Raw genomic sequence first — 12,093 nt, forward strand, 5'->3', positions numbered from 1 at the left:
GCTGTAACAGCATATATATACAAAAGCATTCGGTTCTGAACTTCTGCAGCTCTCCCATAAGTATCTTATTGTTTGGAAATGCCACCTAGAAAGCCTGATTGCCATTCTAGAAAGTTTTCTCTGCTGGAGCACCTCTCCTATGAAGACAGGTGGAAGGAGCTGTGCTTGTTCAAATGGGAGAAGAGACACAGCACAGCCAGCACACCTTCCTGAGTCATCAAGAACACTCAAACAAGATGATTTGGCTATTCCTTTCTCTTTATTTGGCTAATAAAACAACCTGCTCTGTACCAAATAAATCCCCAATTCCTGAGCAGAGCCAGCTTCAGAGCATAGTGAGGAATAAAATCTTTCCTCTGTAAGTAGATAAGCCAAGGAGGCTGGGAGTCTTTTTCCTTGGGGCTTTGTCCCTGAGGCTGTGCAGAAGAGGTTCAGTGGGTAGGTATAAGGGGTCTCATGGAAGAGCTGTTTGAGTTCTTCTGCTCAGGGGCAGGTGAAACTCAGAGGGGAATCTCAGACCAGACAATTTCTAGAGACCAGACCAGATGCATGAGGGAGGCTGCTGGGACTCTATGACAGCACTGACTTCTCAGCCAGAAAGGGCTCTGCCCTGTATCTCAAGAGCAAAATTCAAGCAGAGCTGGCACATGAAAAAGCACCTCCTTGAAGATGGAGTGTGGTCTGAGCTCTCACCTCAGCCTGATTTACACAGACAGAGGCTCAGGGAGGGCAAAGCAGAGTCTATCCACCTCTAGCACCTCAGTAAGGACTTACTGTGCCAGATGGGAAACAGCACATCCCTGCTGCTGTGTGTGCACTCTGGGCACAAAAGGTTCTGATGTCTCCCAAAATTCTTTCCCCAAAACTGGCTGGGGTCCATTTGCCAAAGCACAGCCCTGTGCTGGTGTCAGCAGCTGCCCCCAGCTCTCTCCCCCCACTCAGAGGGATTTGTTTATGATTTTCATCCCTGCCTGTCTCACCCTCCTCCTCCATCCCTGTCCTGCCTTGCACTTATTGGTCGCAGCAGCTGCGTTTGGGAGCAGCCCAGCGATTTTCTATATAACTAAGTGCTCTGTTCAGAGAAACCTCAGCAAGTCACGAGAGGCAAGGAACACAAAAGTAAACTCCAGAGTCTACAATGCTGCCACCCTTCTGGGATCTGTAGGACGGGCAAGGGGCCGTGAGAGAGAGAAAAACTGATCTCAAGAGCATCCAGAGTCCGTGGTCTCGAGGAAGGTAACCTAACTCTGATGAAAACCTTTGCTGTTTCATGCACTGATTTGCAAACAAAATGATTTCCTGCATCTGGGTGAGTTTTTAGATGATTTTCAATGTCATGGTCTAATGAAGATGTTGGAGGGATTGCTTTCCCAACTGGATCTAACAGGTGCTACACACCTCTTAGGGGAAGGTCCACCACTCTGGGGACTGGGTTGGGTTCAGGAGAGGGAAGCAGCTGGGGATGTGTGCTCATGCATGCCTTACTTCATTCTTCCTCCCATCTATGGCATTCTTACTGCAAAAGATGTTTATTTGCACCCTCCGCTGTGCAGATGGGACGGGACCACCAGGCACCTCCCCAGGTGATCAGGGATGTGAACAGGGCTCAGAGGATTTGGAGTAAAGTGATGCTGGATTTGGCTTCCACCCGCTGGGCACTCAATAAGCCTCTTAGCTTTCTGTGCTATGATTCTGCCAGTAAGGGAGAACAAGTTATACTTGCAAGCACTCTGAGCTGAGGGAACAAGGAGGGCAATAAGTCAGGGTGCTGTTGAGCAGGAGAAAACAATGTTCCCTTTTTATTAAATTGTTGTATATTAAGGGAAGAGGGGGAAAAGCACTTCTTTTCAGTAGTGTGGAAGGGATGGGCAGGATCCAGCCAGACGTGTCCTGTGATTCTTACTCACATGAGCTCCTCTGCCAAAGCCCTGGGGGCACAACAGCACCAAGCTCTGAGTCCTTCACCAGGGAGAGCAGAGAGGAGGAGCCCACTGCTGCCCAGCACACAGCTCTCCAGGGATGCTTTAGTGCCTAAGCAGGTGCTTAGGTAAATAGCAAAAGGAAGGGGATGTAGAAGAATCTTCTTTCATCACAAAAACTCAGGTTGGGCAATCAGTTCTTAAGGGATGTGCTGGACCAGTAGAGGTGCCAGGACCTTCAGAGTTATCACCAAGGTTCTCCCCATAGCATTTTACAATGGTCACTAGGTGAAAAGCTGGTATCCACCATGCCTTCCTGAGGGAATTAGCTCTACCCATGCAGAAGAGATTGTGTGAGATGAGGGATACCCTCACGTGCATATTTCTTTGTGCTTAGGAGTAGCAGGATATACCTGCAGGTATCCCTCAGTGCTAGGATACTATGTAAGCTGGGTGCTCTCAGAACAGATATGGGTCAACTCCCAACCATCATATGGAGAGGCTTTTTTCTTTCCGCAGCCAGACATGGGCAGATAACTTCATGGTGGCCATTCTGGTTCACATTGATGTGGCTTATCAACAAGATAAGTTTGCAAAGCTGCTCAAGCCTGCAGAGATAAAAGGCATGGTGAACATGCAGAATTGCTACGCACCAGGCATGAATATTTCAGCAGATAGAAGCATGCTGACAGTGAGCTGGAAAGAAAGGAATGGGATCTTTAACTCTCCTGTGCTAAAAGTGTATCTAAGGTGCCATCACAATGTAAGGGTCAAACTAGAAAGGAAACGTCTTTAAAAAGTAGTTGTTTTAACAGAACTGAAAACTCATCGCTTGAGTTCATGAGGTCTGAACTGTGATTGAAGGTCCGTGGTTATTTTATTGCCTCTGTTTGACATGTAACTGAGAATAAATGTCAGGTTCCCTACTCACACTGCCTGTTTGCAGCTTAATTCACTAAGAAACCTGGCTGAAGGGTCAGAGAGATTTCCTGGCAGAAGCAGCAGGATGAAACTGAGAAAAAGGTAGGTCAGGTTAGGCTGGTTTGTTGGGAAAACATCCAGCTTCTTACCAATCATGCTCGGAGACTCCCAAACAAGCTGCAAGGCACAGGTGTTCCTGCAGAGCTGACACAGAAAGCAGCTGTACCTGGACGAGCTGTGGCTGTGCTTGGTAGGAACTGGGGGTTGGCTTTCCAGAGAACAACAGCATGGTCCCACTGTACACACAGCACTGATGCCCCTTCCCCACATTCATACCAGTACAGTTCTGCAGTATCTCAGCTGTCCCATAAGCTGCATGGGATTTGCTGCTCAACCAGCCCTGCCTGAGAATACTGGCTGAGCTCTGCAGAACAGAACCCACTCCAATGATATTTATTAGCAGTGCTTCAGCCTTGGTCAGCTTGAGAGACCTTTTACTGTGCTCAGCAGTCAACGCTGCAAACAACACAGGGTGATTTATGTCCCCAGGTATTGAGCAGAACAGCATGGTGGATTTGGAAAGGAAGCGGTTCAATTAACAGCGATTAAGGATGGGGAAGGAGGAGTTGTTCTGCTTGCACATAAATTGGAATAAGATGGCAGGTATCAATAGAGCATTTCTGGAAAAGCCCTCATGGTATTTTCCCAGCACAGTTCTCAGGATACTGTGCTGAGTTTTGTCTCTTTGCAATGAAAGATGGCATATGGGATCTGCTGATGTTCATGCTGCTCCTCTTTTCCTATGGCACAAAGTGGAAGAAAAGCTGCTTTGTTCCTATGGATGATGTAGGGTTTGCAGAATCATCCTGCTGTGCAGGTATCAGTGGAGCAGGTGCCCCAAAACTACTTTTGCTCTGCTGACAAAATACCTCTTTGCCATCTCCTTAAGCTCTATCAGGCCCCTTCCTCTGCTAACCCACCTCTCTCCCTTGTCCCTTTCTCCATCTTCAGATCAGACCAAGACCCAAGCAAAGACATCCCAAAAGTACTACATCCTGCAGCCAGCTTTGCCCTTCAGTCCTCAATGGCAAGAATCCCAACTCCAACCACTCTGGCCATTCTCCTGACTTGCCTCTTCTCTGGGGCACGTGGCCAGACCCCAGACACCTTCCAGGTGAGCTCCATCCCCTTTGAGGCACTCAGCCAGGAGCAGGCTTACAGCCTGGTGCAGCCCAGCCTGTTCCAGGATGCCAAAGCACCCAACTACTCAGAAAGTCTTCCCAAGAGCAGCGGTTCGGAGCCACCTCTGCTGCCCGTCTGTGCGAAGCCTGCAGATATCAGGCACATCTTCAAGTACATCAACACCATTGTGTCCTGCACCATCTTCATAGTAGGGATCATTGGGAACTCCACACTCCTCAGGATCATTTACAAGAACAAGTGTATGAGGAATGGGCCGAATGTTCTCATTGCTAGCTTGGCACTTGGAGACCTTCTCTACATTCTCATTGCTCTGCCCATCAATGTGTATAAGGTAGGCTCTGTATAACAGGAGTATCAGTGCAGGAATGGCATCTACTGCCACCTGCCTTCATGCCCTGTAATCTATCTTCTACCTATCTTCTATCCTAAATCTCTATCATAGGCTCCATTTTTGGCAAGGACTGGGGGAGGGTGATCATGCTGGGACAGGTTTTGGTGGTCTGGAGTAAGAGGTTTATAGGAAGGGTCCAGAAGGGTTGCAGAGAGGTGAAGGACTTGGCCCTCAGATGCACTCATATAACTGGGCTGTGGGTACATAGGTCTGATAGCCCCTTCTTCGTGGTATGTTTGCCTGGTTCTGTCCTATTGCACAAGTCTGTATGTCCTAAGGTCTTACACATCATAAAAAGGGGCATGTGGGACCAGATGGAGACTGTAGGAACAACCTTATTGAAGGAAGTTGGCAGATGAGCCTGTCAGAGGCTAAATACCCAGCTCTATGTCCTGGTCAGGTAAGTACTGATGGCAGTGAGGGCTGTATAGAGTTCAAGGCTTATACCAAAGGCCTCACCCACAAGACAGACCATTCTAACACAAGCTTTGGCTTCAAGACACACTCGGCCATCTATCAGAGCTCTCTTTTTCCTGTCTCATATTGCCTCACTGATATCCTCTGCTTGCCTCATTTGAGCTTAGGGCCACAAGCAGGTACTGGCTTTAAAGGGAACAACAGATCAGATCTAATTTTGGAGGTGAGAAGAGTTTGGAGGAGAATTTGCACCAAGGAATCTAAACGTGGTAGAAGGGCTGAGTATGGGGAGAACATAAGTCTGCATGGCTGTGAAAGCTATCTGAAAGAAGCTGTCCTTGCTGGATTTTGGCTATTTCAGAGAATGATACCCACTTTCCTTCTGAAAGCATCCCAAAGCCCTTTGTGGCTTTCGGGATTCTGATTTAGGATTCAGGACTTAGTGTCTGAACCATCTGTCCATGTGTATGTGTAAACTCATCTCACAATGAGCCCTTGGGGAAATGAGTGGTTCCCAACACAACCCAAAGCACCGGAGAGCACACACCATGCCATCCCAGTGGAGGTAACCTCAGAGTGCTTTCAGCTGCTCTTTGTGGGCTTCTTGCACCTTGTGGGTAACCACCTGCTATTGCAGGAAGCCAGGCATGCCTTCCTGAAGCAGTCTGTTAACCCTGAGGTTCTTCCCCAGCTCTTGGCAAAGGACTGGCCCTTCGGTGTGCAGGTGTGCAAGCTGGTCCCCTTCATCCAGAAGGCTTCAGTGGGCATCACAGTCCTCAGCCTTTGTGCCCTCAGCATCGACAGGTGAGAAACAACTTCCACAGGTGCCCTGCCCAACCTGGCCCATATTTAACCACAGTATATCCTTCTGTTGCCTACAATTAGAAGACTGTAGAGTGACTTGGTTCCAGGCCAAATTCAGAGAAGGGGAGCAGGAGCTTTTATGTAGAGTTAAAAACCAATGGGAACCAGCTGTTCTCTGTGATGAAGTGTAAATCGTGCTGGAAGACAGGAGGAGCACGAGGGGCATAACATGCAGGAATAACTGTTAGGCTGGTGGGGAAGGATGGCACCTCTGCCACCAGGAGGTAGACATACTGGTCAGGGTCATCTCCCTTCACATTTATCCCTTGAGGCCCTGTTGCTGATCCTTCCCATTCTGCTGAAGGAGCAGGCAAAGCAATGGTGAAGGAAGGAGGGAGGGAAAGGGACTCTGGAGATAATTCTAATACTTACCTTCTTTGCTTTTTTCTGATAGTGGCTTTTCTCACTCCTCTCCACTCTTGTTGTAATCCTATGCACTGGGCAGGTATCGAGCAGTGGCCTCCTGGAGTCGGATCCAGGGCATAGGAATCCCCATGTGGAAAGCAGTGGAGGTGACACTGATCTGGGCAGTGGCCATTGTGCTTGCAGTCCCTGAAGCCATAGCCTTTGACATGGTAGAGATCAACTACTGGGACCGAGACCTGTGGGTGTGCATGCTTGCCTCCGAACAGAAATCCAGCTTCATGATGGTACGTACTCTGACCCATCCCAGCTGCAGTGCATGGAAGAGGAAGACACAGGCAAACAGGGCTTGGCTTCTCCTTGATTAGAGGGTTAGATGCAACCATATATGACTTCCAGCCCGCAGGGAGAATGTGGGGAGAAATTAGACAAAGCACAGACTATGCAGGAAGTACCAACATGGGGTAAAGTTGCTTTGAATGTGAGGCCTGGAAACACGCAGCATGTCTTTTAGCTATGTTGCATCCTCATTGCCTGCATCAAAAAGTCATGACCAATCTTGGGAAGCCTCAAGAAGCTGCCAGGCTGTCAAAACACGCCAAGGAGCATCTCCAAAACCAGACTGCACAAAGCCAGCCAAGGATGAGCAAGGAGATGAAGGTCTTTGTAAAGCATCACAACTTGCTTCTCACCCCAAGTCTGTCTAAACAAGTATCCTGCAGCCATTTCTTGTACTATCTTGCTAGACTGGCAGCCAGGTGTAAACCAGACTTCCCCACTTTGGGGTAAGCCCTGAGGGGACGATGATCCCATGTACACTTAGCCCAGGGGCTGTTAGACTTTCATACCTCAGAAGTGTCAGAGTGGTCTGATAAGTGACAGCATTGGTGTCAGAGAGCAACGCATCCGCTACCTTTGTTCTTCCCTGTTTCCAGTTCCTCTCTGTTTTGCATACAGTTCTACCGTGATGTGAAGGACTGGTGGCTTTTTGGCTTCTACTTCTGCCTCCCTTTGGTATGCACTGGCATCTTCTACACCCTCATGTCATGTGAAATGCTGAGCAAGAGAAATGGCATGAGAATTGCTCTGAATGACCACATGAAACGGGTAAGAAAACCAGGAGGGCAGAAACCTCAATCTCTAAACAAAGGGTAAGGATGTAGAATGGGAGAACATACATAAGTTCCTTTAAAGGACAATAGCTTCGCAGCAGTCAATGGCTTCTTGACAGGTGGATGCAGATGTGTGGATTAAAAAGGGACAAGGGCTCTCCCCTCTAGTCTTCCACTTCAGGGACAACTCAAACAACTTTTGACTACGGACCAGCTTGCTTTTCAATTCCTGTGATCATTTATGCCTGCATTATGCCTCTCTCCCATACCTGGGTGACCTGCTGGTTGCTCCAATAACACAGCAGGAAGGGCAGATTGATGAGGTCACATCAGCGAAGTGACTAGAAATGATGGTAGGATAGGGAGAAGGAGTCTCTACCCTGGTCCACATTGCATTACTGCTACCTTACTGCTTTCTGCAGCCTGGATCTCACAAGTCATCCTCATTATGTAGGAACTAGGACTGGTAGGCTGTGCTTTGGACTCAAAAGGGTGCCCAGCCCTCCTCAGTTTATAGAAAGGACAGAAAGGGCCATTGATCAGAATGAGGAGAGGGTGCTTAGTCTCAGACACTCAACCAGAGTACACCTCCCCTGCCCACCCTCTCCTTGCAGCGTCGGGAGGTGGCCAAGACTGTCTTCTGCCTTGTGGTGATCTTCGCACTCTGCTGGCTGCCGCTCCACCTCAGCCGTATCCTCAAAAAGACCATCTATGATCAGACAGACCCCAACAGATGTGAGCTGCTCAGGTAAGAGCAACAGCAGAAGGGCACTGTGCCATAAGCCCCAATGAGCACCTGCAGAGGCTCACTGGGCTCAGAACAGGCTGAGGGAGCTGCCTTCCAAACAGCTTCCAAATCCTCTCCTAGATGGCATTGCTCTGTAGGCAGGCTATTAATGAGTTAAAGATGTCTTCTGGGCAGAGAAACATTTGGAAGTTTGGAAACTCCTTCAGCTGTCCACTCAGCGAGCTACCAGCCCCTTCTCTCCCCTCTTGCCACAGTTTCCTCCTCGTCATGGATTACTTTGGGATCAACATGGCCTCTCTGAATTCCTGCATCAATCCTGTGGCTCTCTACTTTGTCAGCCGAAAATTCAAGAACTGCTTCCAGGTAGGGATGGTTCCCCCATTGCCATAGGCTTCGGATGAGGGGAAAGGCAGACATCAGGTACACGTGGGGCCTGCCAACAGCCCACAGGATGCCCATATTTGCTCATTGTAATCCTCTTCCTAAATTTTCACCCTGCTAAGTGTCTGTCTTCCCAGCTTCAAGCACAATAGAGCTTCCTGCCTTGCTTTTCCCAGTGCAAGGCCTCTGAAAAGCCCCAGAGAAGTCCCTGTCATTCTGAATCAGAATCAACCCCACATGCCTTTAAATCAGGAAGTGGGGCTGCTATAAACTTGGAGCCCTATCTTGACAAACCTATTCCCATCAAACCAGTAGGAGAGCTTGGCTCAGTGCATAACCTGGCACCGCATAGGTTGACCTGCCAACGCTTCCTTCATATCCCACACATACAACATTTGTGCCTTGACCCTCTTTGTCTCCTTGCAGTCCTGCTTGTGCTGCTGGTGCCAGAGACCCGCTCTGAGCATCACACCAACAGATGAGAAGGGCTCTGTGGGGAAGTGGAAAGCCAATGGGCAGGAGCTTGGACTGGACCGGAGCAGCTCCCGCTTGAGCAACAAGTACAGCTCTTCCTAAGCAGAGAGGAGAAGACACTGAGACAAGATGGTAGGACAACTTAGATTCCCTTGCACAGCTATTTCATGGCTGGGCTCAAATTGTTTTAACCTTCATATTATAACCCACCTGGGTAAGAGCTGTAGCATTTCACTGGCCCCAGGACTAGCTCTGAACACAGCCCCAGGGCTTTGCTTGTCCATCCTTCAGTCCAAATCACCTCTGCAGGAAAAAGAATGGGATCCAGCTCCTTGTAGGATTTTTCTGTTCCTTGCAGGATAGCCAAGTGACTTATGGTCATTTGCCTTGTGTAGAAGCATGGGGTGAGGATATGGGTGAGAAAAGGAAAGTTGAAATGTGGTCATTTGAAGATGGATGTGGGACAGGGAGGAGAGGGCAAGGAACCCAAGCAACAATTCCCAGCTGAAAAAAACAAAGCAATGTCCCTTATGAGCTCCCTCTGCTGGGACAGTTTGTCCCTGGGCAGAGCACCACGATAAGACCCAGGTATCAAGTAGACCTATCAAGTAGGTCTTCTAGACAATCAGTGACCTGAAATCTCCCCCAGCGATGGTATGGAGGGATGGGCAGCAACCCAGCATCACAATACAATCAACCTGACCTGGGAAGCCCTGAAAGACCTCTCCTCTTTGCCTGTTCTCAGGAAATTTGCTCCAGGCTCTCCACTCAGGGATGGCATTCAACCTGCCTGTCTATGGCACAAGAAGGTGACTGAATGCATGGGACAGCACAGCTTAGGAGTCCAGGTATCCTCGGCAGAAGCCAGTGGCAGCATCCAGCCAAACCACCTGCTCCAAATTCCCCCTCCCCAGTTCCTGGAACCCCAGCACTTCTTGGCCACAGCTCCGTGACACCAAGGTTCAGGTTATTTCTAAGGAGGATGCAGATTCTGACCCTCAGGGTCAAGCTAAGGTGGAAAATACAATGGGGAAGACCTGCCCTCAGCTGAAGTTGCTGCTGAAACTAACCAGAATATGGCAAAGAGCCCTCACAAATTTAAAGTGATTAGACCCCAAATGCCTTCTCCAGCATGACTTTCTAACAATCATGCTTGCACCCCTTGCCAAAACCTCAAGAAAATCTGCATGAGAACGTGTTATTTACCAGGTTTTTGATAATTTTCCTGTTGTGTTTTTCTTCTCTCTTATGCCCCCTTTTCCTTTCCTCTTTCCCCTTTTCACGGGGGAAAAAAAAGATAAAAAAAGAGGGAGAAAAGGCTTGTAAATAAAGCGGAACCCTTTCCAGGTGACACTGTATTTTAGTGAAAGCAAAGCTAGAAAGAAATATTTTAGAAACAAATCATATTTTTGAAAGAACAATTAGGCTTCAAATCTAAACAGAAGGACTGAGGGATACCCAGACCAGCAAGTTTTACATAATCTTACCTACCCACTAGAGTAGATTTGTCTGTATGTGTCTCAGAGCACTGATGGCTCTGAGCTGGCTGTGTTTCACTGGAAGACAAAAGTCATTGGAGAAAACTGATAGCAATGAAATGCTCCATCTTAGTGGAAGGGCTTTTAAACAATTGTGCTCATTAGAACAACAGTAATCTGGATTGTACATGTTTCTGTAAAGAGTCAACCTTTATCACGTTGAAACAAGCATTCAAAGGTCCTCTTCCATTCAGGACAGCCTCAGTTGTGTCTTGCTTCCTGCATAGAAAGCCTGGCTTCCTCCAGCTCTATCCAAACCAGCAATAGGAACAGCCAAGTGCTGCCTGCCACCAGCTGGGCAATGATTGTTCTCTTACCTGCACACTGCATGGGGACTAGCAGATTTAAACACACAGTTCCCATTCAACTCAGTTGAATGAAGCATCTGAGTGATTCCCCAGCTGTGACCCCTGGTAATAGCATAAGGAGCAGTGCCCCCAAATGTTTAAGATCTGTGATTGTCTCCTAAGGACAGCCAGGACCTGTTCATACTCACAAGACAGACAGCAATTACAGGCAGACAGGGGAATCTTTTTACCTTGCTTAAATTCCCAGACCCCTAATAGCTAACATCTCTCCTTATGCTCCACAGCAAATTTAATCATTCCTGCATTAGCTACACTCAGATCAACTTTTTCACCTTAAATGGTTCAAAACCAGTCTCAGATCTGCACATGATTAATATTGCAACAGACTGCCATGAATTCATCCCAGCTCTGGACATTGCTACAACTTGCTGCACAGCTGCTTAACACTGACTTCAGCCTCCTTTGCTTTCTTTCCCCTTGTGTTTTCCTCCCATGTGTCTCCTATTAAAACCACCATCATAAAATTTGACTAAGTGTGAGAGAGGAGGAAGAGAGCTACTAGCTGCAAACAGTATCCTTTTAAAACTATTACACAGTGGTGGCATTCACCTGGCACCTTCCTAGCTCCCAAAGGTCTCTGTTAGGCTACAACCAAGACCAGGACAAACACATTTCAGCTCAAAGAGAAAGCAAAGAGCATCAGAAATGGAGAGCACATGCAGCCAGGTTTTAGCTGCTCATGGAATTGCAAATAGAAACACAGCTCCCCCCTTCCAAGATCTTTTTAAAGTTACTCTCCGTGCCGCTGGGGCTTAACAGTCACAGGACTGAGCCCAGGTGTATCAGTCAGGTTCTTGTTTATTCGCCCCTTTTCCCTTCAGCCAAGCCAGACAGGATCAGCCAAAAATCAAAGCCGCCGCAGCCACCTGTAGAGATGTGGGAACCCATTGGCATGGGCAAGATGAATCCATTGCAGCAATCTGAAGCAAAAGAGCCTTATTATGAAATGCAGGGTTCAGATGGCTTCGGGACCTAATGCCTGTGAACACAAACCCACTGCCAGCCTGCCAGAAACCAAGTCTGTCAATTTGTATTTGAAAGAACAATTTTATTGAGAAAACCTGACATTTTACATCCTCTTATTCCTCTGTATGTTAATAAAACATGTTGGTGTTTGAAAGGAAAGTCTCTGGGTGTTTCTTATTAAGCAGCAGGGGGTCTGCAAAGTCTGCTAAATACTTAATTGAGTGCCAGCAGGTTCTTTTGGTAACTGCAGACCTCCATGGAAAAGACAAAGGTGCTCCCCCTGGGCAGAGCAAACTGGGAAGGTTCACACTCCTGCACCCAGCACGGAGCAGAAAGAACTCCTGTTACTTCATGCCACATTACACTCAATGAAAGGCTTTCCCTTGGCTAACCGCCGGCACATCTGAACAATACCGGGGGGTTTCAGT

The 12,093-nt window shown here is 48.1% G+C and overlaps 1 protein-coding gene across 2 annotated transcripts; it reads left to right on the forward strand.

Moving 5' to 3' along the window:
• The first annotated feature begins 1,061 nt into the window (after nt 1-1,061).
• LOC107312830 (endothelin B receptor-like) lies at nt 1,062-11,824 on the forward strand. Of its 2 annotated transcripts, XM_015860605.2 has the most exons (9): nt 1,062-1,236; nt 3,852-4,374; nt 5,543-5,655; nt 6,161-6,365; nt 7,036-7,185; nt 7,805-7,938; nt 8,193-8,301; nt 8,746-8,925; nt 9,539-11,824. In XM_015860605.2, the coding sequence occupies exons 2-8, from the start codon at nt 3,925-3,927 to the stop codon at nt 8,893-8,895; spliced, it is 1,311 nt and encodes a 436-aa protein (XP_015716091.1). In that variant the 5' UTR covers nt 1,062-1,236; nt 3,852-3,924; the 3' UTR covers nt 8,896-8,925; nt 9,539-11,824.
• The last annotated feature ends 269 nt before the right edge of the window (nt 11,825-12,093 follow it).

The sequence above is a fragment of the Coturnix japonica genome, chromosome 4 (genome assembly GCF_001577835.2).
Source record: "Coturnix japonica isolate 7356 chromosome 4, Coturnix japonica 2.1, whole genome shotgun sequence".
Lineage (NCBI taxonomy): Eukaryota > Metazoa > Chordata > Aves > Galliformes > Phasianidae > Coturnix > Coturnix japonica.

What these genes read in the sequence shown, in the direction of transcription:
- LOC107312830 (XM_015860605.2), top strand. Translation starts at nt 3,925, where the DNA reads ATGGCAAGAATCCCAACTCCAACCACTCTGGCCATTCTCCTGACTTGC. An exon ending in TGCCCATCAATGTGTATAAG is followed by an intron (nt 4,375 to 5,542) that starts GTAGGCTCTGTA and finishes GTTCTTCCCCAG; the next exon opens with CTCTTGGCAAAGGACTGGCC. An exon ending in AGAAATCCAGCTTCATGATG is followed by an intron (nt 6,366 to 7,035) that starts GTACGTACTCTG and finishes TTTTGCATACAG; the next exon opens with TTCTACCGTGATGTGAAGGA.